Source organism: Nomascus leucogenys, chromosome 17 (assembly GCF_006542625.1).
Source record: "Nomascus leucogenys isolate Asia chromosome 17, Asia_NLE_v1, whole genome shotgun sequence".
In the NCBI taxonomy this organism is placed as follows: domain Eukaryota; kingdom Metazoa; phylum Chordata; class Mammalia; order Primates; family Hylobatidae; genus Nomascus; species Nomascus leucogenys.
The window spans coordinates 70,211,626-70,237,233 of NC_044397.1; the positions used below are offsets into that span (position 1 = coordinate 70,211,626).

The following is a 25,608-nucleotide window of genomic DNA, read 5'->3' on the forward strand; positions in this document are numbered from 1 at the left end:
GTATTTTCCACCTCCCGGGTTCAAGCAATTCTCTTGTCTCAGCCTCCTGAGTATCTGGGATTACAGGCGCACACCACCACACCCAGCTAATTTTTGTATTTTTTTTTTTTTTTTTTTTTTTTAGTAGAGACAGGGTTTTACCATTTTGGTCAGGCTGGTCTCAAACTTCTGACCTCAGGTGATCCACCCACCCCGGCCTCCCAAAATGCTGGGATTGCAGGCGTGAGCCACCGCGCCTGGCCAACAAAACTTTTTAACTGGACTTCCCTTGGGTCCCCTTGCTATCCCCATCTAGTCTCCCACCCCTTCCTCCTCTCCCCAGCAGCAAGGCCCTGGTCCCATTCGCCTCTCCCACTACTCTGCTTGTGCAGCTGCTTACTTAGCAGCCCTGCCTTTGATTGCTTGATTTGTTTTGAATCTTAGATGGTGAAATGATGCCTGAAACCACCCAGGGTTTTCACAGATCAGGGCTGTGGCTGGCCAGAGAGGACTCTGGTGCTGTCTTTTTGAGCTTCATTTTCTTTGTAGCGTTCTCCCCTGATTACTGCTGCCTCTGTCCAGAGTTCCTACTACTCTCCTTAAAACTGCAGCTGAAGGATAGACAAAAATTCCTTTGCCTAAGATAAGAGAAATATGGTAGAATTATAAAAGTACTTAAGTTGATTTTTAGATCTTATGTTAGAATCTTTGAGTTCTTTCCCATTCAGTATCCTATCTGAGGTTGCCCCCAAAGTAACCCATTAGATTTTTAGACTCTTCAGCCTTTGATTCCATTCTAGATCAAGTGCCCTCTGAGGAGATCTGAAGAAAACAGTGGGCAGTGAGTGTGGCTGATGAGTCATCCTGGGGCAGATGGAACAATGCCTCTGCGGAGTGTCTCATTATTGACTGACAGCTGCCCAGTCACTGCTGCCTACTTGGACTTTTGTTTATTGTATCCCATGCAATACTTTTACTGGAACTTTACTTTTAAATTATCCCTTCAGTTTATATTGAGGATCTTATAAGAAACAGGTCTGTGAAATTCTTACTTTATTTTATGCATTGCTATCATATGAGTGTATTATCTATGACCCAGTAAATAAATAACCAGTAAAAAAAAATACCTTTTTATGTGTAAAATGTTATGACTATGGAATTGTGTAAATCTTTATATACATTTTTAAAGATTAGTAAGATGAATACTTATGTACCCGTGACACAGATTAAAAAATAAATAAATTATCAGAGCTTTCATACCCTTAAATATTCCTTCTTAATGCATTCTCTTTCGTTCCCTCAACCCTCAGAGGAAATGGCATCCTAACTTTTGGACCAATGTTTTCCTTGTTTTTCTTTATGATTGTGCCACTCATGTGTATATGTTAAATATGGTGTGTTTAGTTTTGAAAAACTGAGTATCAGGCACAAACCTAGCTGCTTAAGGAGAGGACACTATTGCCATTGTTAGATGAAAGTTCCCAGAAGAAGAGAATTTCTGAGTCATGGTCTTTAGGTTCCCTGAGGGAACTTTCTGAGGCTGTCAGGAGCTCAGCTGAGCTAGGGGAGGGAGCTGAGCTGCCAGGTATATTGGAGTGGCTGGTTAAAGCAACAAGGCAAAAGTGAGAGTTAAGCTTTTAATCATTTACTGTAATGGTATAAGTGAGATGTGAGGATCAGGATGTCTCACCCCCATCAAAAGGGAACAAAAGCCTCCTGCAGTTTATGGTTCTTGAGGTGGTGGGGCAAAGGAGAAGGGCTAGGAGCCAAAGAGTGCAGAGTCTGAGTCAGAGTGGGGAGCAGCCTCTTCAAGGAGCCCCTCTCCGCCAGGCCACAGCAGAGAACAGGACCAGGAAATAAAGGTGCCTGGGCTAGGAAGGCAAATATAAGATGAGCTTTATCACCCAGAAGTGGCTGAGTCGTTGACTACAACTCCGCTGAGAGACTACAGTACACTGGGTCTGCACCCAGCCTGGTGCGTGAAGGGCTTCTTTTCCCTGTGAGGCCTGCCAGGCAAAGCCTTGCATATGGCCAGGCCTGAGAAATCCCATATAGGTTTTCAACCAGGGGCCTTGTTCCTCAGGACATCAGTAGGCAAGGTCATGAGCTAGTCCTGGGATAAATGTCGGACTCAGTCGGTAGGGACATCTGGCAGAAATGTAGTGGCCAGGTACTGAATATCCAGCAGAAATAATCATGAGGGGAAGAGCTGTTCCCTCTTTCTAAATTCACCACTGTTTACCCTGGCTCTCTGGAGCATATCAAAGCAGAACAACTTCTGTGAGTGACGTAAGTTTCTTTAACTGATGCCAGCAGTAAAGCATGTGGAGCCAAGATAAAATACAGACAAGGATCTGGTCCAGGCTCATCCAGGCTCACACAAATAAAATGTGGAGATTTTTGGCATGAGTCAGTACTTGGTTCTGGACTGGCCACCTTCCATGGTTTGTGTACATCTGTCCTCTTGGCATCCCACTGGGATTTCCTTGACTGCTCTCCCCTGTTGGATCTCCTGTGCCCTTATCCTGTTTGTTCCTCTTTCTTGGTTTATTTTCCCTCTTTGGTAGACCTCATCTTCTAGTAAGTAGGTCTTGAGAGTAAATAGCTGGGAAGTAAACATTTTATGAAACTTTGCAAAATGTCTTTATTTGCTTTCGTATTTGGTTCACTGTTTGGCCGAGTATTGAACTCTAGACTTGAAAACATTGTTGGTTGCTGGCCGGGCATGGTGGCTCATGCCTGTAATCCCAGCATTTTGGGAGGCCGAGGTGGGCAGATCACGAGGTCAGGAGATCAAGTAACTAACACAGTGAAACCCCGTCTCTACTAAAAAATACAAAAAAATTAGCCGAGCGTGGTGCTGGGCACCTGTAGTCCCAGCTACTTGGGAGCCTGAGGCAGGAGAATGGCATGAACCTGGGAGGCGGAGCTTGCAGCGAGCCGAGATCGTGCCACTGCACTCCAGCCTGGGCGACACAGCAAGACTCCGTCTCAAAAGAAGAAAAAAAAAGAAAACATTGTTGGTTGCTTCAGATGGTGCTATTCAGATGTTCCTAAGTTATTCGGATTTCTGAACCTTTGTATGTGACCTTTGCATGTGACCTTTGCTTCCCCTTCCTCTCTCTGGAAGATTGTAGAATATCTTTGTCTCTATGGTTCTGAAATTTCAGAGCAATATGTCTCAGTGTAGATCTGCTTTCATGTGTTCTCTTGGACACTTGATGGGTTGTTTCAATCATGCCTTTGATTTCTGTGAATTTGCTTGAACTATTTCTTTACTTATTTTATTCCCTTTGTTTTCTGATTCAGAACTTTTATTGTTTGGATGTTCGTAGTTTCCGGTCCTCTAATTTTCTTTTTTTTTTCTTCCCATTTTTAAGCTCTTCGGCTTTGTTCTACATTCTAGAACATTTTATCAGCCTTATTTTTTCCAACCCTTCTACTGAGTTTTTATTTTTCATTATCATGCTTTTAATTTCCAAGTTTTGTTTGTTCTATAAACATTCCTTTTTTAAAAATAGTATTTTATTTTTGTTTCATGGATTCAATAAATATTCCCTCTAAGGGTATTAATGATGTTTTTACCCTCCCAGAATAACCTTGGCATCTTCTAGCTTGTGTGTGTGGTTTTTTTGTTTTTTGAGCTGGAGTCTCGCTTTGTTACCAGGCTGGAGTGCAGTGGCACGATCTTGACTCACTGCAACCTCTGCCTCCTGGGTTCAAGCAATTTTCTCTTGCCTCAGCCTCCCAAGTACCTGGGACTACAGGCATGCGCTACGATGCCCAGCCAATTTTTGTACTTTTTAGTTGAGAGGGGTTTTCACCATGTTGGCCAGGATTGTCTCGATTTCTTGACCTGGTGATCCGTCCGCCTCAGCCTCCCAAAGTGCTGGGATTACAGGTATGAGCCACCATGCCCGCCCTAGCTTGTTTTTTTAAACATCTTTTGATCTCTACCTTCCATGTTAGGTGCCTTCCTTAGATGTCTGGCAAACTTAGGCTGTCATGATTAAGGCTAGAAGACCAAAAAAAGCTGTATAGAAGCTCTAAATTGTGGGTGGAATCTGTTAAGGTTGAGTTTTTATATAGTTTGAATAAATGATGTGAGCAGAACTGAGAGTGACTGCCAGTTCTTTGGTTTGCCTTTAGATGTAAAAGAAAATATAAAGTAACAGAGGTCTTTTAGGGTTGTAAAAGGGAGGTGCAATGTTTTATTAGGTTAACTGAAATGGAAGATTATAGAAGATTTTTAAACAAGTGATTGAGTAGAGGGGAGAACACCTAAATGAGTTTAAGAGACTCTGTCTTCTATGTGAGAATGGAATAAGGTAGTGTTTGCAAATGACCCAGAAGAATGCTTGCCTTCCAAAATATTTTTTGATTGAATAAATGAATTAATAATAAAATATTGAAAGAAAAACTTAGCTTATGGTTGCCATATATGAAAGGCACAATAAAATATATTATCTATCACATAAGCTTTACTAGCGTTTACCAATTTAGGAAGTATTTTTCCAATGGACTCATTCTGAAGCTTTCACTCTGCAGATTCCAATCTTCACTGAAGACTTTTTGATTGCAGAAATTCAGTTCATGTATAACACTTATGTGTGAGGCTCTAGTCTAAGCCCTTTACTATCAGAAGCTCATTTAATCCATACGGTTTTCCCATGAGATAGGTAAACCACTTTATAGATGAGGAAACTGAGACACAAAGATATTAAATAATTTTTCCAAGGTCACAGAAGCTAGTCACTGGCAGAGTAGGGATTTGAGTACAGGCAATGGCTCCAAAACGTGTGCTCTACTGTCTCTGAGAATACATTTTAAGTGTTCTTTCCACAGCAATTAAATTTTCTGCAGCTTTAGTTAATTTTTGTTTAAAGATCCTGCATAATGAAGAAAAAAGTGTTTATTTCATTTCCAAAGTAAGTGGTATTTATATTTCATAAAAAGTTTTACTTAAAATGTTTTAAAGATACATGACACTAAGAAGGATCTAGACTTTCCGTTCTCTTTTCTGTTCGCGTGTTCCAGGATATTACTGTTCTGTAATAATTCATTTCCGAAGGATTCTGAGGTCCCAGGATTTTGCTGTTCTTGAGCTGATATTTCAGTATGCATTGTTTTGGTTTGATAGGTGGAAGTTTACTCTAATATTGCCATTTTTCAGGATCCTATTGTGCTCCATTTTTAGCTGTCATACATGTAATTTTATAATTATTCTAATAGTTTCCTCAGTTAATTTTACTTAGAATCATTTATTGAACTAATGACACATTGGAGGGAAAGGTAACATACTGCGTGTTGCGGGGCGGATTCTTAAATGTCTGCTTTTGTGGTTACACATTTCCCCGACTCCTCATTCTCCAGGTAAGATGACTGTAACTCCATACCTTCGCATGGTCTGGTAGTTTGTAGTTGGTAATTTCAGTATGGAAAGTTTCTCTTTTTTTTGGAAGGTTTTTCTTTAATGGTTTTCAAGCCAAGGTTAAAATATATTGTATTATTTCTTTTGGTGGTGAATACGAACAGCTATTTTAATGTTATCTGGAACATTTTTATGATTTGTTCCTTATAAGTATTTTTTGGCAAATATCAAGAGGTCTCCAAATAAGTTAATTGAACAACCTTCTTTCTATTAATGTGCTCTACAACGGGTATGTTACTTATTAGTATGTTTTTAAACTGAATTTTCACTGCTTTGTATATACATGCATATCTTTTGGCATTATTCAACCTTTTATAATCAAGTACATCAGTGGTCCTTTGCCCCATCTGTCTTCCCCACCCCATCTATCCCTTTGTCTAGGGAAAGCCACTTTCAGATCTTTGAAACCTCAGCAATTCTAATACGTAAAACCATAGTCCACAGTTACATTATTATGACTGTAAAAATATTGCTTACTGCTGAATTAAGTAGTATAAATAATTGTTTATTTGGTAACTTAAAATTTTTCCTGTGGTTAATTATTGCTAATGTTTTGTTTTCCTTGGTGTTCTGTATGCTGATTAATTCCTCTCCAGATTTACAACTGAACTGTAAACATTTATTTTATACTTTGTCAAATGTATAAAATCCATTATTTCAATTCTCCCACTCCTATCTCCTGGGGCCTCCCTCCTGGAGCCTCTGTCTCTGGTTCCATCCTAGACCTGTCCTTCCCTGGGCTTCCGTATAGCGATTCCCTGGGAGTTTTGTTCACCACCATCCTGAGAATTCCCCTTTCCTCTCTTGCATTGAATTCATTGTGTTTTGGACCCCAGGTTGGTCTCTTTCTGGTCTGTTTCATCCTTTTGAGGATCATATCCTCAGGTAATTTCCAAGAGAGTCACAGAGATAGTTTTAAAATACATTTGTCTGGCATGTTTGAACATTTCCTTATTTATTTTTATACTCAATTACTGGTTTGCCTGGTTGTTGATTTTTATTTTTCCTCAGACGTTTAAAGGCTTTGTTTGACTGTCTTCTAAGATGGAGTGTAGCTTTTCAAAAGTCTGGTGCTATTCTACCATTAGTTCCTTTTGTGTGTGGCTAGTTGTTTTCCTCTGGCAGCTTTTGGGTTCATCTTTCTCTCTTTAGTCCCCTAAAAGGTCATGATATGGTAGATATTATTTCATCCTTCTCATCGCATACTTTGTGCTTTCTGGGCACTTACTTTCTTCACTTTGGAGGAAAACTTTTTTTAGTATTATTTCCCTAATGACTTTCTCTTCTCCATTTTTTTTTTGTTTTGTTTTCTTGAAAGTTGGTGATTGGATATTGGACTTCTTGAAGTCGAATTTTCTCAGGGTTTTTCTCCCTTATTTTTACATTTTATTGTCATTTCTGTTAGAGTTCCAACTTAAAGAATCTTGAGTTTGAAAATTTCTCTGCCTGTTGCATTGTCTTTGTTACCTCTAGGTCCCCCTTCAATTTGTATTAGTTTCTATTTTTCACATTGGAAGCTTCCATCCCCACAGCCTGCTGATTCCTAGCTTGACATTTGTATCTAAGAATGAGGAGCTGGTTGGAAGATTGCAAAGTGGATGGGTCTTAATTGACTAGTGGCTTTTATTACAGCATGATCAGAGTGCTGTATGCTTTGTTTTGGGAGACCCAGGCTCCTTTCGTCTTGTTGGCTTTTTCATTTACCAGCCTCATCTGCTTCTGCCTGTGGCCAAAGTCCAGGAGACATACCTGATTCTTCACCTCAGTACAGAAGTGACACCCAGTGCCTGTGACTCCTCCTCCCCCTCACCCCCGGTCATATGCAGATGCTTTTGCATGAGGGCTGAGCACACACTCACTGAGGCAGGGTCAGTGTTCCCTTTTCCTTCATCCCCTCTCTGGCGATAAGGTTGCTTTTTGAAGAGAACTTAAATGATCTTTTTCATGAACTTCTCTACATTTAATGTGGGCTGCCCAGAGTCCCTGTGGCCCCTCTGATCTGTTCCTGATCTCCTCCCCCTCTTTTGAATATTTACCCTTGTCTCTACCCAGTTCTCCATTGTTTCTGAGCTTTTGTGAGAAAAGCCTGGATGTCCTTTTGTAGACATAAGTAGTCAGCAGAAAATCCCTTTTCTTCCACATAAGGAACCAGCTAGTCAGAGGACAATACCTTCATCTTCCAATTTTCTGTTCTCTGTTATCTTCTTTGGTCATTGGAGGTTCAGAGTGGTTTCTTTGATATCTGAGAGATTTTTTTAAGCTGCTTTATTTCTAGATATGTTCCAGAAGCCCTGAGGGCCTGGATGATTAGTCTGTATGTCAAAACCCTTTTTAATTTTGCTTGATGTCTCCCTTTACATCTGGAGTGAATAGTCATCATTAACACAGTTAATCTTCCTACCTTCTCTTCCCGTGATCCAACCAAGTTGCCTATGAAGTATTCTTAGGCTCTGTAGCAGAATGGAATAGCGTTTTGTATTAATTTTCCACTTTTCCACTGCCCTCCACCTGTTTTAAGGAAAAGTTGAATTTCTTAAATTTTATGCCAGTTTTGCTTCCATTGTTTTGCATGATATTTTCTTATTCTTTATTTTCAAAAAATCAAGCATTTACTGCTTATACAGGCTGGATTTTTGGCCAAAAAACATCTTAAATAGGCTGTGAATTCTACCATCTCAAAGTTCTCCAACTACTTTTTTTTTTTTTTTTTTTTTTTTTTAGACGGATTCTCGCTCAGTCGCCCAGGCTGGAGTGCAGTGGCGCGATCTCAGCTCACTGCAAGCTCCGTTTCCTGGGTTCACGCCATTCTCCTGCCTCAGCCTCCAGAGTAGCTGAGACTACAGGCACCTGCCACCACGCCCAGCTATTTTTTTTTTTTTAATATTTTTAGTAGAGATGGGGTTTCACCATGTTAGCCAGGATGATCTTGATCTCCTGACCTCGTGATCCGCCCGCCTCGGCCTCCCAAAGTGCTGGGATTACAGGCGTGAGCCACTCACTGTGCCTGGCCATTTTTTTTTTTTTTGAATTAATATTAACTTGGCCTGCTAACATATCTTTAATCAAACCCATTTGGTCTAACAGTTGTGTATGAATATTTAAAAGATAAGTATTTTTATTTAGTATGCATAAATTGATGAAAGTTATTGGTTGGCAATATTGGCATCTTTTCTCCAGAACCTTCCCCTTTTTATGTCTTCACTCTCTCAGCAAATGACACTTCTGTCTACTCTAATGCCCAGTCTGACCTCTAAGAGATAGCCATGACTTTCCTCTTTCCTCTTTAATCCAAGGAGTCACAAAATCCTATTATTACTGTCCTGCTTCAGAGTATCTCTGGCATCCTTCCACTTCTCTGCCATCCTTCCACTTCTCTGCCAGCCCATCCCCCTGGGATGACTCTGCATCAGCTCATATGGCTCTGTTCCTCACCAGTCTTGCTCCTAGGCTGCTCTGCACACTGTTGTCAGTGTGGTCTTATCATTTGAGGAACTGTGACGAGGACAGTGCAGCTGGAGAGCAGAGTGTGGGTAGTAGGAAGAATAGTGAAAGGAGTCCCCAAGGTGTATGCAGGGGCCAGATCCTGCGAGGCATTTTGGATATGTTTTGGTGTTTGGATTTGACCTTGTGGGCAGTGGGATGCCATTGAAGGGCTCTGTGGATGGAGTGGGATTGGGTCCATTCATTGTTAAAGACAACACACTCTGCAGCGTAGAGGGAGCAGGCTTTGGGTGGGGAGGTGTCGGAGGCTGTAGCAGCCCAGGGGAAGAGGATGGGAGCCTGGGCTGGTATGATGGTGGTGGGATGGAGGGAAATGGACAGACTCTGGGATACTAGGAGGCAGAATTGTGGGGGAGGCTCCAGGGGAAGCATTTGTTCAGAGGAGAGTGATATTTCTAGGCAGAAGGAGGAAGCATCTGGGAAGAGGCTGCGGTTGTTGGATAGGTAGTTGTTCACCATGGAATGAAGGGCCTGGAGCACACAGTGGAGAGGTCTGCATAGGAGTTGAGGAGTGTGGTGATTGGATCAGAGCAGAGGCTCACCTGAACACATGGTCCTGCCTGGTATTGGGGCCAGTACCAAGAGCAACAATGACATGAGGTGTGGTGTGTTTGGCTGCAAGCTTTCAAAAAAGGAATGCCAGCAGTCTTTTGATTGAATAGTTCTGTTTTCAGATACCCTTTCACTTTCTTTCATGGACAAGGCTTGGTACTAGGCACCATGGGTGAATAGAGGAGTTCACAATCTAATAAGTAAATAAATTCTGTTAGAACTGACAGAGAGTTAAATTAAAGGCATTAATCACTTGCTTGAAACAGACTGGAAAGGACCAAACTGAGAATTTTTCTCACCCTTCCCGATTCTTATCCTCATTCCTCATCTTTCTTTCCTATCTCTTTACTTAGTAACCAGTGAATCCCCCCAACCCCCGCCACCATGAGTATAGGGGAAGGTTCTCAGCTCTGAACTTGGCCTGCTTGGCATTTCTTCATTGGGCTAGGAAGGTGCCCAAGCCTTCAGTCTCCAATTTAAGATTGGAAATTATCTTAATTTGGTTATTTCCAGATTTTTCTCCATTTTCTCTTTCTTAAGCATTTATACAACAATAAGAAAACTTACTCATAAGAGTTGTTTAATATAGTTTTGAATGAACTCTGATTGCTTTTTTCTCTTCAAAAGTTTAACTTTGGATGGTTCATCATTTTTGTAAATAGAGATAAAAATCTCAATGATTAATGAAACCTATCAAAACTTGATAATTGATTTAAATCTATACAACTGTAGTAGGTAGGAAAGAAGAGAATTATAGAATTCTTAAATTTTAGAACTGGAAAGTATTTTTAGGTCCTTTTTAGCTTTTTTATTATCCCCTCATTTTATATCTAAGAAAAATCAAGGTTTAGGTGAATGAGATGTATATGTGGTAAATGTTTAGCAAGCTTAGAATGTTTTAAAATTTGCACAGTAGGAGCTTTCATATTTTCTGACAGTCATATTGCAGAAGAGACTTTTTTTTTTAACCACTAGGAAATGCTAAAATATCAACTGATCAACTGTAGTGGGAAAAAAAATTAAAAAATTTTAGGTATTCTGATTGCTGCATCTTTTCTGTTTAGCAAAATAAAAGGACTTAGTAGCCTCTATGCATTGGGGTGAGAGGGTGGACATGGAGAACACCATTTTAGATTTGTTTCAAGTCACATCATTTCACAGTTTCTAACTCAGAACATTCCTTGGAGATAAACAAATTTTATTCTCCTCCTCTAGCTTTGCAGTTCCCAAAAGTATATAGAAAAAAATCTGCCTCTTTTGTTAGTTAAGTAAAGCTGGGCCCATATTCATGGAAGATGTTGGACCATAACTTGTATTTTAGTAATTTGGTGAAAAAGGAATGTTGTCACCGTGGCTCTGCCCTCAAGAAATTGTCCAACCTCAGAGCCTCGCAGGTTGTATGGCAACTGAGTGAGAGTATGTGACTTCTTAGGCAAACTTCATCCTGAGATTTGGTCAGGGAATTGGATTTTTTTTTTTTTTTGAGACGGAGTCTTGCTCTGTCACCCAGGCTGGAGTGCGGTGGTGCGATCTTGGCTCACTGCAAGCTCCGCCTCCCGGGTTCACGCCATTCTCCTGCCTCAGCCTCCGGAGTAGCTGGGACCACAGGTGCCCACCACCACGCCTGGCTAATTTTTTGTATTTTTAGTAGAGATGGGGTCTCACCATGTTAGCCAGGATGGTCTCGATCTCCTGACCTCGTGATCCACCCGCCTTGGCCTCCCAAAGTGCTGGGATTACAGGCATGAGCCACCGCGCCTGGCCAGGGAATTGGATTCGTGAGTCTTTTGGTCTTTCTCTACCTTTACTCTGCCATTTAGAAAATTAAAGTCAGTAAATTTCCATTTTGATTCCTCATTGTTCAGGGAATTTTTAAAAGGAAATTTTACATTAAGTTCCCCAAGTGTCATTTTTTTAAAAAAACTCATCTTTCTTGTGTTTTAGGTTGTTTTAGATTCTAATCAGAGAATGAGGTGCCTTTGCAACTAGATGTTCCAGTGACATAAGAAAATAATGGGTAATCTCTGTATAGTCACAACATTGAGCTTGTTAATTATCTCCTTCAAATCTCTAGTGTTTCCTTTAGCTTACTTGACCTGTTAGATTATGAAAGAATTAAAATTTTCTACTGTGATCAGATTTTATCATGTTCTCTTTGTATTTCTAGAAGTTTTAACTTTTGGTACTTGACTCTTACATTGGTTGTCCAAAAAAATTTTTATTTTTTGAGACAGTTTCACTCTGTCACCCAGACAGTTTCACTCTGTCACTCTGGAGTGCCGTGGCACAATCTCAGCTTATTGTAGCCTCCACCTTCCCGGTTCAAACGATTCTTGACTCTCAGCCTCCTGAGTAGCTGGGACTATTGTCGTGCGCCACCACATGGCTATTTTTTTTTTTTTTTTGTATTTTCGTAGAGATAGTGTTTCATCATGTTGGGCAGGCTGGTGTCGAACTCCTGGCCTCAAGTGATCCACCAGCCTTGGCCTCCCAAAGTGCTGAAATTACAGGCATGAACCACTGTGCCTGACCCCAGACATTTTTATTTAAAGGAATACAGTTAGAATTGAGTAAATGGAAAGAGATATACTGTGCAACTGAATGGCCATCATATAAATGACAGCCCTTCCCAACCCAAATTATATATAAATCTAATGTCATTCTGATCAGAAGCCTGACAATTTTTTCTTGGGTGGGGGAGCAGATTGGGACAGTAGTTCAGATGTTATATGTAAGAATAAGTTGGTAAGAATTACCTAAAAAATCTTAAAAATAAGAGTAGTTGGGGGTGGGGAGCTTTTTAAAATCATGTGTTAAAATTACCATAATGCTACAGTAATAAAAATAGTGTGATATAAAAAAAATACAGAATTAAGCCAGTTGAATGAAGTAGAACAGAGTCTAGCATTGTAAGAAATTAAGATAAAGGCTGAATTTCATTTCACTGGTAAAAGGGATGTTTACTTGATAAATGATTTTAATATAATTGGCTATTTGAAAGAGAACAAAATTAGGGAGAAAGAGCTAAGTGGAAAATGCAATTAATAATATTAGAAGAAATTTTAGGAGACTATAGTTTTAAGGTGTGGAAGACCTTCAGAGACAAGACAGGAAGTGCAGAAGAAATAAAGGAAAATATCAACATATTTAAATACATAGAAGTTTAAAAATTGTTTCTGATAGAATACGCAACAAATTATATCAGAATACTTTGTCACACATATGTGTTAACTTAAAATAATCAAAAGGATCAGAATCTAAAGAGCGTTTATTCAAGCACAAAGTGTGAGGGTAGACCACTCAGGAACACCAACTCCAAAGGAATGAAGTCAGACTTTGGAAGTAAGGAAGTTTAGGTTTCATTTATATAGGCAGAGGCAGAGACATTTTTAGCAGGAATACAACATTATTCATACAGGTTGGCACATAGTCACAGCAGTTTGGTTATAGGTGGTATTTCTTCTGGGGAAGGGTACATTTAACTTTTTTTTTTTTAACAGAGAATATAATAATGATGGGTTTTCTATAGCCTGATCTAAGCAAAGTAAAACAACACAGGGAAAGTTAATCTTTAACAGGGGTTATTAACTACGAAGGCAGGGTCACACCTGTATTTTCAGCTTCTCTGGAGGCTGAGGTCGGAGGATTGCTGGATCCCATGAGTTCGAGGCTGCAGTGAGCCATGATTGTGCCACTCTACCCTAGCTTGGGTGACAGAGAGAGACCCAGTCTCTGGAAAAAAAAAAAGGCAGGAAGTTTTTGTGCCTGACATTAATTCTCTTGTCATTGTACTGAACAAGAAAAATAAGAAAGCAAGTTAATGTATAATCTGAGAACGGAAGTTGTAACCATATGTGACTCAGATCACAGTCACATCTCTCTCAAGGCTTAAAGGTGTTTTTTTTTGGACAGCTCTTAAATGTTATTTTCACATTTGACAGTCAGAGGTTTGATAACCTTAATTTTTAAGTAGGGAAACAGACAGTCTAATAGAAAAATAGACAAGAATATGAATAAGCAGTTCATGGAAGAGAAAATGCATGTTGTCAAAACAAAACACTAAAATGCTGCTGCGTACAAGTAGGCAGTGAGAAAAGGGTTTTCACCTCTCTGAGGAGAAAATTTGAAAAGCATATGAGCTCTTCACGAGGGGTGGAGGAACGACCTCCTGCATACTCTGTGACGAGGGTGTGGACTGCTGCAGTGCTTCTAGGCACAGCTCACATCCTTTGACTCAAGTGTCTCACAGTTAGGTCCCACCTGCCGAAACAAACACGCCAATATTTACATGTATGAGGATGTTTAACCATTTTTTATTATAGCAAGAAACTGAAAAATATTTATATGCCCAGTAATATGGAATGGGCTAAATAAATATATTTGTACTATACAGTATTTTCCATCTATAAAAATAATCCCTTTAAGTTTACATATATTGATTAGGAATAATCTTTATGCTAGAATAATTAGAAAAGGAAGAAATTTCAGAGAGATGTTAATATGATCACATAGAAAATATATGTTTGTGTGGTTAGAGAGAGAGATTTGGAAGAATAGACACATACTAAAATGTTCTTAGGTGAATAGGACTGGGAGAGGGTAGTGAGAAAATCACATTTTTTTCCCTATAAGCTTCTGTATTTTTTGCCTTGTTAGAGTAAGTTCAAAACACCAAAATGTATTTATTTGTTTTTTAAACCATTAACTCTGTCTTAACCTTTCTAATGTCTAATCACTTGTGTGCTTCTCTTTTGAAGATGTGGTACACCTTTCAGGAGAGAACCCTGGCGTCCACTTCCTGGCCTGTACTGCTTTCTAAGCTCCTCTATCTGATGCTCTCATTTCAGTGATCCATCACTTCAGACACTTTCTGGCTTCGGTTTCTTTGCCCCTTTATATTTCGTTTGTGCTGTCTAGGCTGATAATTGGTAGGCAAAAATCACACAGTCTTATGATTAATGACTCTATAGATTTGTGTTCTGCAGCCTCAGTTGTTCCCCTAAGATATCCCAGCAGCGCTGTGTTTTCCACTGTTACCACTCTCCTGAAATGTGAGTGGTGTTTCAGACATTTCTGTCTTTCCTCAAACATTTAATGCTGCCATCGTTTCTCTCTAGCAGCAAGTGGCTGTGTATTCTGCCCTGTAGGGGACATGGAAACTCCACAAAGTACTTGCCACTAATATGCAGTCTTCCTTCTCTTTTGCCAAGGCAAACAGTTCACCTGTGCTGGGGTCCCAGCCCTACCTGTCTTCTTCTGGATACTCCCTACGTGGATTACCCCTGCTGACCATTGCGTCTCTTCCTCTTTTCCTCTTTTCCTCATTCATACATCACAAGAGTAAATACAAGGCCTTTGATGCCTGTACCATATGGTTCTTTGTTTCCTCTCTGACCTCTCTGTGGTATACCTATATTTATAGATAGAGAAAAAGAAGGAAGGATATTTGGGTAGAATAATGAGAAAGCAGCATGAGCTAAAACGAGTAAGAAGACCTCAAGAGTAAAGATGCAGAACATGATGAAATAAACCTAAACATAGCCTTATGTCCCCTACCCAGACTTGGGGGACAGTAGGGAACATATTTCACTCTTATCTGAGCAAATGAAGGTTAATTGTTAGAACTACCAGATTATACCATTGTAATTTCTTACCCAGAGTTATAAGCCTGATTGTCATACTTTGATATTTGTGTTCTATTCCAGTTTTTGAAAACAAATGAAACATAAAACTTCATCTATAAACTGGTATTCCTCAAGTGTATTCTGCAGAAAAGTAGCTTGGGGATGGGATTTGGGAAATATGAAATTAAATCTTTAATGTGTGGAAGTGCCTTGTGAATTTCTAGGAGCAGGTAGGCAGTGTGGGGTTTTCCATCCTCATGACCATGGATCCCTTTCCTTGCACGTCTTTCTCACCCTTTTTCCTAACATACATCATCTGTCCCAAGGAAAGCAGTTTGAGAAATGTTAAAGGACATAAATAAATATGAGGTACTAAAGAAAATAAAAAGAAATATCAAGTTTTGCGTGATGTACAGTAATATGACTACTAAGAATTTTCTATTCCCTTTCAGTTTGCGTGCTTTTCTGAGTCTATACATTTTGAAGGTAGCAAATGATTTTTAAAAAATGAGAAAAGATTATTTTGACTAATGATCCTTTGGAGGAAATAAACTATTTTGTAAATAAGCATAGGAGAGTTCTAGTATGACTATAAAATCTTTTATAGTACCAGAGGTTATGATCTTATGTGTTTTAAGGTTTTTCTTAGGATTGACCTGAATTTTTGTTATTTGAGTTATGTTTTCTTCTTTTCCAGTGGCAGCCGATTAGGAGGCCTGGTTACAGTGTTGTGCTTCTTTTTCAATCATGGAGAGGTAGGTAATCAAAAACTATTCTCAGAATTACTCCTGGAAATGTAGTTTTATTCTTTAAATTTAATCTATAATGGCATTCTTTAAATGTTTGATCTTATTATTTTGATTCAAAATTTAAACACTAGCATTCATTTAAGTTAACTTTTCATGACCATTGTACTTCTTATGTGATATAAGGCTTAGTAATTTGATGAAATAGTGGATCTGTATCAACTGTATCAGTTCTTTTTTTTTTTTTTTTTTTGAGGCAGTGTCTCTTTTTGTTGCCCAGTCTGGAGTGCAGTGGTAGATCATAGCTCACTGCAGCCTCAAACTCCTGGGGTCAGGTGATCCTCCTGCCTCAGAATCAGCTTCCAGAGTAGCTGGGACTACAGACGCTTATCACCACACTCAGCTAATTTTTTAAATTTTGTATAGACATGGAATCTTTCTATGTTGCCCAGGCTGGTCTCAAATTCCTGGCCTCAAGCAATCCTCCTGCCTTGGTCTCCCAAAGTGTTGGGATTACAGGTATAAGCCACCACGCCTGCCCTCAAGTATCAATTGTTTGTATAATTTTAAAACTGTGAAAGCTAATGATTTAGTTATAATAGAAGTAGGCGGTAATTGGTATAACTTTCTTTTGTAGAGATAACTTTTTGTTGCAGAAACTACACAGCATATTCTTATTTTAATGTATTAACATTTGATACTCTTTTAAGTACTTTTTGCAAAATATTTGAGTGTTCAAGGGCTTTCTAAAGAGAACAGTATTGTAAAAAATACAGACTCTGGATCCAGGTTGCCTGGGTTCAAATCCTGACTGCTATTTAGTGTCTCTGTGACCTGAGCAAGTCATTTAATCTCTCTTTGCCTTAGTTTCCTCTTTGTAAATGAGCATAATGATGTTACCCACCTCATAGGATTATTGCAGAGACTAAGTGAATTCATATGTGTAAATGCCTAGAACAGTGTTTGGCACATGGTAGGTGCTATGTAATTGTTAGCTTGTATTATTACTGTTATTAACTAATTAACTTAGTTTAAATTCTAATATAAATTCAGAATGTCAACATTTCTAGATTAATCATAGTTGTAAATGAATTTCTAATGCATCTCTGTCTAGATTTCTTTCATGAGAAATTTTGTATGAGGGAGAAAAGAATAAAGGTCAGCTTGCTTTGTGTGAAATGACTTTGTCCTTCCATGCATTTTATACACTCAGTGCCTGCTGTATTTGAATATGCACATGTTTTAACATGTGCTATAACAGTAATAATCTCCAAACATAATGCAGAGTCGATGCTGGACTTCTTTTTAGTCAGCGAGTTACTAATGGATACTTAGCTAATATGTTCTTAGTATTTAGAATCACAGAAATGTAAAGCTAGAGTATTTGACAACTGGTTGCAACACGACATCAGTTAATTGGTATAGTATGTGTTTAAAAAAAAAAAAAAGATTTGGCTTTTCCTGACTATGGATCCTGCACATTGTGATAATGTGGACCATGAAGCACTTTGAGCCACAGGTTCTGTGAGAATGACCTAAGAAATAGGGAAATAACCATTTAATAATGGAAGAAAGAAGCATTGTGTGTTAACAATAAGGTGTCAGAGGAAAGAGGTTATTCAAAATTTTGGAACCTAGACCACCAGAAAGACCACTGTTTGTAAAGCGCAAAGGTCTATCATGCTACCCTCAGTGTATACTATGGTTTTTTTATTCTTGGTCTTAAGTTTTCTTAAAATTTTGATACTCACGTGGCATGAACATCATTCCTTACAAAGTTTTCTTAAATTTTAACAATGGAATTCAGACTATTCAACTGGCTTTTCAGGCTGATGAATTGTCTTTTTGATACTTTTCAGCTACTTGATGTAGCTGAAAAGCATGCTTAGACATCACTTTTTTAGGAAAAGGTAAACCGAATATCATTACAATTAGAATTTCGGTTTTACTGAAATAGTCAAGTAGATAATTTTACTTACATGTAAAATTACTTGTGAAAATACAGGTAATGGCATTAAAATTGAGAGCATAAACTGCAGTTTTGGGTAAAATATTGGTGAGAACTCAACATATTTTCGTTTTAGGTAATGAGATTTTCAGACCCTTTTTTTTCTGATTTTTAAGTGTATACTTTTTCTATGGACAGAAATATTTACTCTGGTAGTACCTATTGTATTTAGTGAGCTTTTGTAGAGCATTGCTCACTGGAAATGCTAGTGGGTAGTACTAATTGGTACCTTATTTTCTTAGGGGAGTTATTTTGATCACATGAGTGATTGGTTTATGTTGCAAAGAATAGTTCTGAATTGTTACTTGCATTTAAGTTCTATTTCCATTATTTAGTTTGCTCTGCACTAGATGTGAAGATAGCATAGGTTTACTTTTTTAAAATTTTCTTTTTCCTCATATGGTTTTATAAGGGAAAATTTTTGCCTGAACAAAATATTTATAAAATGTGTAGCATGAATAGCTTAATCGATTATTAAATAAATTATTTAAAATACATTTAAAACCTTCAAATCCGAAACTTGTGAAATGCAATAAAAGGGTTTATAATAATGTTCAATAATGTTGAAGTTATACATTTTATAATAAAAACTATGCAGATGTTTTCATTGATCAAGCTTCTTTAGTAAATTTCACTCAGTCACAATTGAGAATTTTTGCAAAGATGAAAGCTAGCAATTTTGTTTTGCCTTTAAAATGTTTTCTTTTACAAGATGCACACAACATGTGTTGATGGTGCAGGGTTTTGGCATGCTGATAGAAAAGCATATGAATGTGTATTAAGAAAATCCTGAATACAGTATTTTTCTCCAATTTTTTGATTGTTAGAAATTCTTTTTTTGTGAAATAGGATTGTTTATCTTTTTCATGATAAGATTAAAAAAATTATTATGAAGCATGATTGATGCTGTTCTATGTAAAAAATGTTCACATATATAAAGATGTGCACATATGAGGAGGAAATTCCTTACTTTGTGTTTTTTAAAAATAAATATTTTTTAAAAAAGTAATTCAAAGTAAATGAAAGGATTGCCCCCGAAAGTACTTCAAAGTAAATTAACGGATTGCCTCCAAAAGTAATTCAAGTGAATGAAAGGATTGCCTTGAGGTTCATATTTAATTAAACCATTTGTATGACCTACAACATATTTCTGACCCATATTTCTTAATTATTTTTCCACTGAACTGAGACTAAACTATAAACATACATGTTCCTAATTATTGAAATGGTTATGCCATTTATATAAGATTTGGAAAAGAATTCTTAGAGCACTTTGAAAATAATCTCATTAATCCTTATCTTATATGGGAGGTATGTAGTGAACATCCCAATATCATACAAATGGAAGCACTTAAACATTAAGTGATTGGCTCAAGGTTACGCAGCCGGGAGATGATTTTATTTGTATTTTTTAAAAATTATTTGTTTTAACTTACAAATAATAATTGTAGATATTAATGGGGTACAATGTGATGTTTTGATTTATGTATACATTGTAGAAAGAGTCAAGCAAGTTAACATATCCCCACACCAACTTAGCATTTTTTGTGGTGAGAATGCTAAAAATCTCTTAGCAACTTCGAAATATGCAATACATTAACTGTAGTCACCAAGTGGAACAACAGATCATTAAAACTTATTCCTCCTGCCCAACTGAAACTTTATATCCATGGATCAACATCTCCCCATTACCCATCTCTCCACTGAGCCTCTGGTAACTACCTTTCTGTTCTCTGTTTCTGTGAGATTGACTCTTAGATTCCACATATAATTGAGATCATACAGTATTTGCCTTCCTGTGCTTGGTTTATTTCACTTAGCATAGTATCTCTTTCAGTTCCATTCATAGTGTCTCAAATGACATAATTTCTTTCTTTTTTAAGGTTGTGTCATATTCCATTGTGTATGAATAGCACATTTTCCTTATTAATCTCTTTATGGACACTTAGGGTTGCTTCCGTATCTTGGCTATTGTGAATAATGCTGAAATGAACATGGGAGTGCAGATATCTCTGATGTACTGATTTCAGTTCCTTTGTATATATACTCTGAAGTGGGATTGCCGTTCTATTTTTAGTGTTTTTGAGGAAACTTACATGGTTTTCTAAAATGACTGTATAAATTTACATTCCTACCAACAGTGTGCAAGAGTTCCCTTTTCTCCACATCCTCTCCAACACTTGTCATGTGTCTTTTTTGATAATAGCCATTCTAACAGGTGTAGGTTTCTCACTGTGGTTTTAATTTGAATTTCCCCTATGATTTGAGAAGCTGAGCATTTTTTTTCCTATATCTGTTGGCCATTTGTATCTTTCCTTTTGAGAAATGACTTCAGATTCTTTGCCCATTTTAAAAATTGAGTTGTTTTGTTGCTATTGAGTTATTTGAGTACCTTATATATTTTGAATATTGGCCCCTTATCAGAGGTGTGGTTTACAGATATTTTCTCCCAGTCCTCGGGTTGACTCTACACTCTGTTAATTATTTCCTTTGTTGTGCGGAAGCATTTTAGTTTGACGCAATCCTATTTCGCTATTTTTGCTTTCCTTGTCTGTGCTTTTGCAGTCTTATCCAAGAAATCATTGCCCAGATCAATATTGTGGATCTTTTTGCAGAGAGAGGATTACAAGTTTCCTGATTCCCCATTAATCTCTCCAAACACGAAATTCTTAGGGGAGTAGCATTTCAAAGAAGACATCACTATAATTTATCTTTTACAAATGAAAGGTGCAGAGACCTTTTCTTGCCAATTTGTGGACCTCTTCATTTTTCTTTCATTCTTTCTTCCCTTCTTTCCAGTGTTGGTAAGGTTTTGGTAAGGTTGGTAAGAAAGAAAGTCCCTTCTTTCCAGGTACTTTTTGATGCTCGAGATGTGCAAGTAAAACAAAGACTCCTATCCTTGTGAACAATCATGTGAATGATGTGGGATAATCTTCTACCTTGAAGCAGGAGAATATTGGGCAGTAGCAAGGAGGAGCAGAGAGTGATAGCAGGTAAGATCAGACAGTTAATAATTGGAGGTAGGAGTGGGAGCAGATTTCTGTAGGTCATTATAGGGTCTATTTGGAGTGGATGGAATGCCACTGGAGGATGAGGACTAGTAGAGTGACATGATTTAAATTATGTTTTACATGAATTTGGGAAACAGTGTAAGTACAAGATGTATAATTTTGTGAAGGCTATTCACTGGTGTGTCTATGGATTTGTGAACTTATTAAACTTACAGTAACTTCAAAATTTCAGTAAAAACAGAGTGTGTTAATCTTAGCAGCATATCTGCTGATGTAAATTTGAGAAGCAGTCTACAATAGAAAAGTAGCCTACAACATCTTTTATGACCTTGCCCAACTGGATTTCTGATTTTGTCTCACATCACTCTTCAGGCTATTTTTGATTGTTTTGCTTCAGCCCTATTGGCCCTTCTTTCTTCTGTTTCCAGGAAGGACTATTCCTTTTCCTTCCTCAGGGCTTTTGCACATGCTGTTTCCTGTGCTTTGTATACGCCTCTGCGCCCCTCATCTTGACCTGTGCCTAATTAACTCCTAGTCATCCTTCACAACTGGGCATTTCAGTTTGCATCTCAATGGTGTTCTTAATTTCTTCCTGCAGATCTGGATTTCCGTCTGACATAATTTCTCTTTAGTTTTAAGAATTTTATTTAGCATTGTGATAAAGATCTGCCAATAAGTCTCTTAGTTTTTGTCTGTCTAAAAATGTTATCTTGCCTTCATTTTTTGAAATATATGTTTGCTTAATAAGAATTATAGGTTGATAGCTTTCCCTTTCAGCACTTTAAAGATGCTATTCCATTATCTTCTGGCTTCCACTGTTTTATAAGAAGTCAGCTATAATTCTTATTATTGTTCCTCTGAATGTAATGTGTCTTTTCTCTGTTGTTCAAAGATTTTCATTATATATTTGGTTTTTATTGGTTTGATGGTGGTAAACCTAGACGTGCTTTGTTCATTGAACACTTTTGTTTTCTGTGTTGGTTTTTATTTTTAATCAGTTTTGGAAAATTTCTAGCCAAGATCTTCTTTTTAGATACTTTATTTTCCCCATTCTTCCTCTCTTCTCCTTTGGGGATTCTAATTACATGTATGTTCTACTTTTAAAAAATACTATCTCACAGATTTTTGACACTGTTCCTTTTTTTCCCATTTTTTTCCCTCTCTATTCCTCCCTTTGGGTATTTTCTCTTGCCATGTCTAGGAGTTGGCGGTGCTTTATTCTGATGCATGCAGTCTGCTATTATCACTATCTGGTAAATGTCCATCCCTCCCTCCCTTTCTTCCTTCCTTCCCTCCCTCTCTTCTTCCCTTCTTGCCTTCCTTTCTTCCCTCCTTCCCTCCCTCCCTCTCTTTCCCTTTCTTCCTTCGTTCCTTCTTAGAATTTCCATTTATTCCCTAGAGCCTCCATTTTTCTGTTGAAATTTCCTACCTCTTCATCTCACTAATATTTTTCTATACATTTTAAAATCTAATTATTGTAGTTATTTTAAAGTCAGTCTTCTAATGCCAACACCTACATTATCTGGGAATTTAACTCCATTGACTGTTTTTTTCTCTTGATAATGGGTCATATTTTCCTGCTACTTTCCATGTCTCATAGCTTTTTATTTTATGCAAGACAATTTCTGTAAAAGAAAAAGATTGAACTAGATAATCATTTTTGCTTCAATTTCCCTAAAAAGGGAACATCTTCTTTTATGTCAAGCACCTAGGAAGAGAGACTGAGAATTTGCATCCCACATGAAGCCCTGCCAAGCAGGGCAGTAGTATAGTTTTAATTTGTTTTAGTTTACTTCCAGTTTCAAATGAATTACAGTGATCTCTTTTTTCTCTGTCTCAGTCTCCAATTTTCCAGGTGCTTAACTCGGGATGATTCCTTTGATCTTACCACTCTTTAAACTGGGAAGGGGTTAGTTTTCAGCTTTTTAGTTAATTTTAATCCATCTCCAGATTCAGCTGTGCCAAGGCCCCGAAACCAAGCTCTGTGTGAGATTGTGATCTCACAGAATTCTGACTCTCCCCCACTCCTCTTTATCTGCCAGATTCATGTGTGTGTATGTCTATGTGCATCCCAGGTTGCGGGAGGGGTGGCTGTCACAACAAATACTCATTTTTGTGTTTGTACCTTTTTCAGATTCTTATTTATATGGTTAGAAGTTGTTTGGTTCCAGCAAAGACTCTCTGCCTATGGCAGATCCTTACCTAAATTATGCAGTTGTTCCCAGGTGTGATGGTAGAGCCAACAGCTGTTCTGTATCTTCACTTGGGCTGTATCTAGTTTCACTGTAAATCTTGTACTAAAAAGGCAGTACAACAAAAGTGCATTTTTCTCTACTGTTTTTTCTCCAGTTTTTTATTTTGAACAAATTGAAATTTACAGAAATGCTCTAGATTCACTTTCATTTACCAGTTTTAATATTTTGACACATTTGCTGTCTCTCTTATACAAACACCGACACAGACATTTTTCTAATCCATTTGAAAATGAGCTGCAGATACGATGATACCTCACCCCTAAATACCTAAGTATATATTGCCTAAAAGCAAGACATTCTCCTACATAATCACAATACTGTTATCATACTTGAGAAATTTCACACTAATAATTACACAGTAATACCTTAATACAGCCCATATTCTCATTTTCATAGTTTATTCCCATAAATTCTTTGATGCTTTTATTTTGGATCCAGAATCTGATTAAGGATCATACATTGCATTTAGTTGTCATTTTGTTTGGAAAAGTTTATCTCAAACAGTTTCTCTTTGTCTTTTCATGGCATTAACATTTTTGAGGAGTCTAATTACTTTGCAGAGGTCTGACAATTTGGATTTGTCTGATTGTTTCCTCGTTAATAGATTCAGATTAGAAGACTTTTATTTTATTTCATTTTATTTCATATTTTATTTATTTTGAGACAGGGTCTCACTCTGTTGCCCAGGCTGGAGTGCAGTGGCACAATTTTGGCTCACTGTAGCCTCTGCCTCCTGGGTTCAAGTGATTCTCATGCCTCAGCCTCCTGAGTAGCTGGGATTACAGGTGTGTGCCACCACGCCTGGCTAATTTTTATACTTTTATTAGAGACAGGGTTTCGCCATGTTGGCCAGGCTGGTCTTGAACTCCTGGCCTCACGTGATCTGCCTGCCTCGGCCTCCCAAAGTGTTGGGATTACAGGTGTGAGCCACCACGCCCAGCCAGATTAGACATTTTAATGAATAATATGGCACATATGATGTTGTGTCTTTTGCTTTGCATTACCTCTGGAGGCATGCAAAACCAATTTGTCCTGTTATTGAATTTACTAAGTTAAATCACGTGGTTAAGGTGGTATCTGTCATGTCTCTATTATAAAAATGCCCTTTTTTCTTTTAATTAATAGGTGAAATGAGGGATGATACTTTGAGACACCTGAATATCCTCTTCCCCCATAACATTTACCAACTGATTATGCATCCACTGATGATCCTTGCCTGAATTAGTTATTACATTAGCCATTGCAAATAGTAATTTTCTAATTCTGCCATTTCATCTACATTTAATGTTGTTCTATAAAGATAAATCCCTTCTCCTGCCATTTTCTTTTATTATATATGCATAGGGTTTTTTTTGTTCAATGTTTTATAATCCATCGCAATTCTTTTTGATGCTCGCATTGTCACAAATTTGTCTGGTAGTAGTCTCCCCACATTTTAATGATATATAATTTTCACACATTAAGATTTGCATATTTTAACTGTTCAGTGGATCTTTACATATGTATACAATCTTGTATCCAGGAACCAGATCAATGCATAGACTATTTCCATCCCCCAAGCAGGCTCACCTCTGTTCCTGTCCAATCTGTATCCCTCCCCATCCTTCAAAGCTCTTCTATCTCTATCACTGTTGATTAGTTTTGCCTGTTTGGGGGCTTCATGTGAGTGGAATCATACTTTCTTATGCCTGACGTCTTTCTCTCAACATATGGCTGTGATATGTATCCACATTGTTTTCCAGAGTGCTTGTACCAGTTTTCACTACCATTGGCAATGTACGATAATTCTAGTTTCCTCTATCAATACATCCTTGTCAGTGCTTGGCATTGGCAGTCCTCTTAATTATAGTCATTCTGATGAGTGAAATGGTACCTTATTATAGGTTCAGTTTGCATTTTCCTGATGAGTAATGATATTGAGCACCTTTTAATATGGCTTATCAGAGTTAGATATTCTCTTTTGTTTAATACCTAAGTCTTTACCCATTAAAAAATACTTGGGTTATTTTATTCATATATGGGAACTCTGTCAATTCTGTGGAGTTCTTTGTAGAATATATGTTCTGCAAGTACCTTCTCACCACTTACGACCTGTCTTTTCATCTTTTTTGGTTTTTTGATTTTTATCTTTGTGTACTCAGATCTTTTGGGGGTTTTTTGATGAAGAAGTTCTTAATTTTCATGAAGTTCCATTTATCAATCTCTTATGTTTAGTCCTTTTTGTGTCTGACTAAAAAAATCTTTGCCTACTATAGGTCATAAATATTTTCTCATATTTTCTTTTAGAAGCTTGAAGAAAATATAAGGGAAAACCTTGGTGTAGCTTTCACATTTTGGTTTGTAATCTGTCTAGAATCTTGTATACAGTATGAAATAGGTTCCAGATTCCTTCCTCCCCTACCCCACCCCAAATAGGATGTCCAATTAACCTAGTACCATTTGTTAAAAAGATTTTTCCCTGCTGAATCGTAGTGGGCCTTGTGTCATAAATAAAGTGACTA

The 25,608-nt window shown here is 37.7% G+C and overlaps 1 protein-coding gene across 1 annotated transcript in view; it reads left to right on the forward strand.

The window, feature by feature from the left end:
* The window catches only part of LOC100606199 (dpy-19 like C-mannosyltransferase 1), a 108,533-nt gene that overhangs the window by 32,496 nt on the left and 50,429 nt on the right, over positions 1–25,608 (forward strand). The window contains exon 7 of the mRNA XM_030795781.1: positions 15,785–15,842. Coding sequence (XP_030651641.1) covers positions 15,785–15,842 — 58 coding nt within the window. The remainder of the gene's footprint in view (positions 1–15,784; positions 15,843–25,608) is intronic.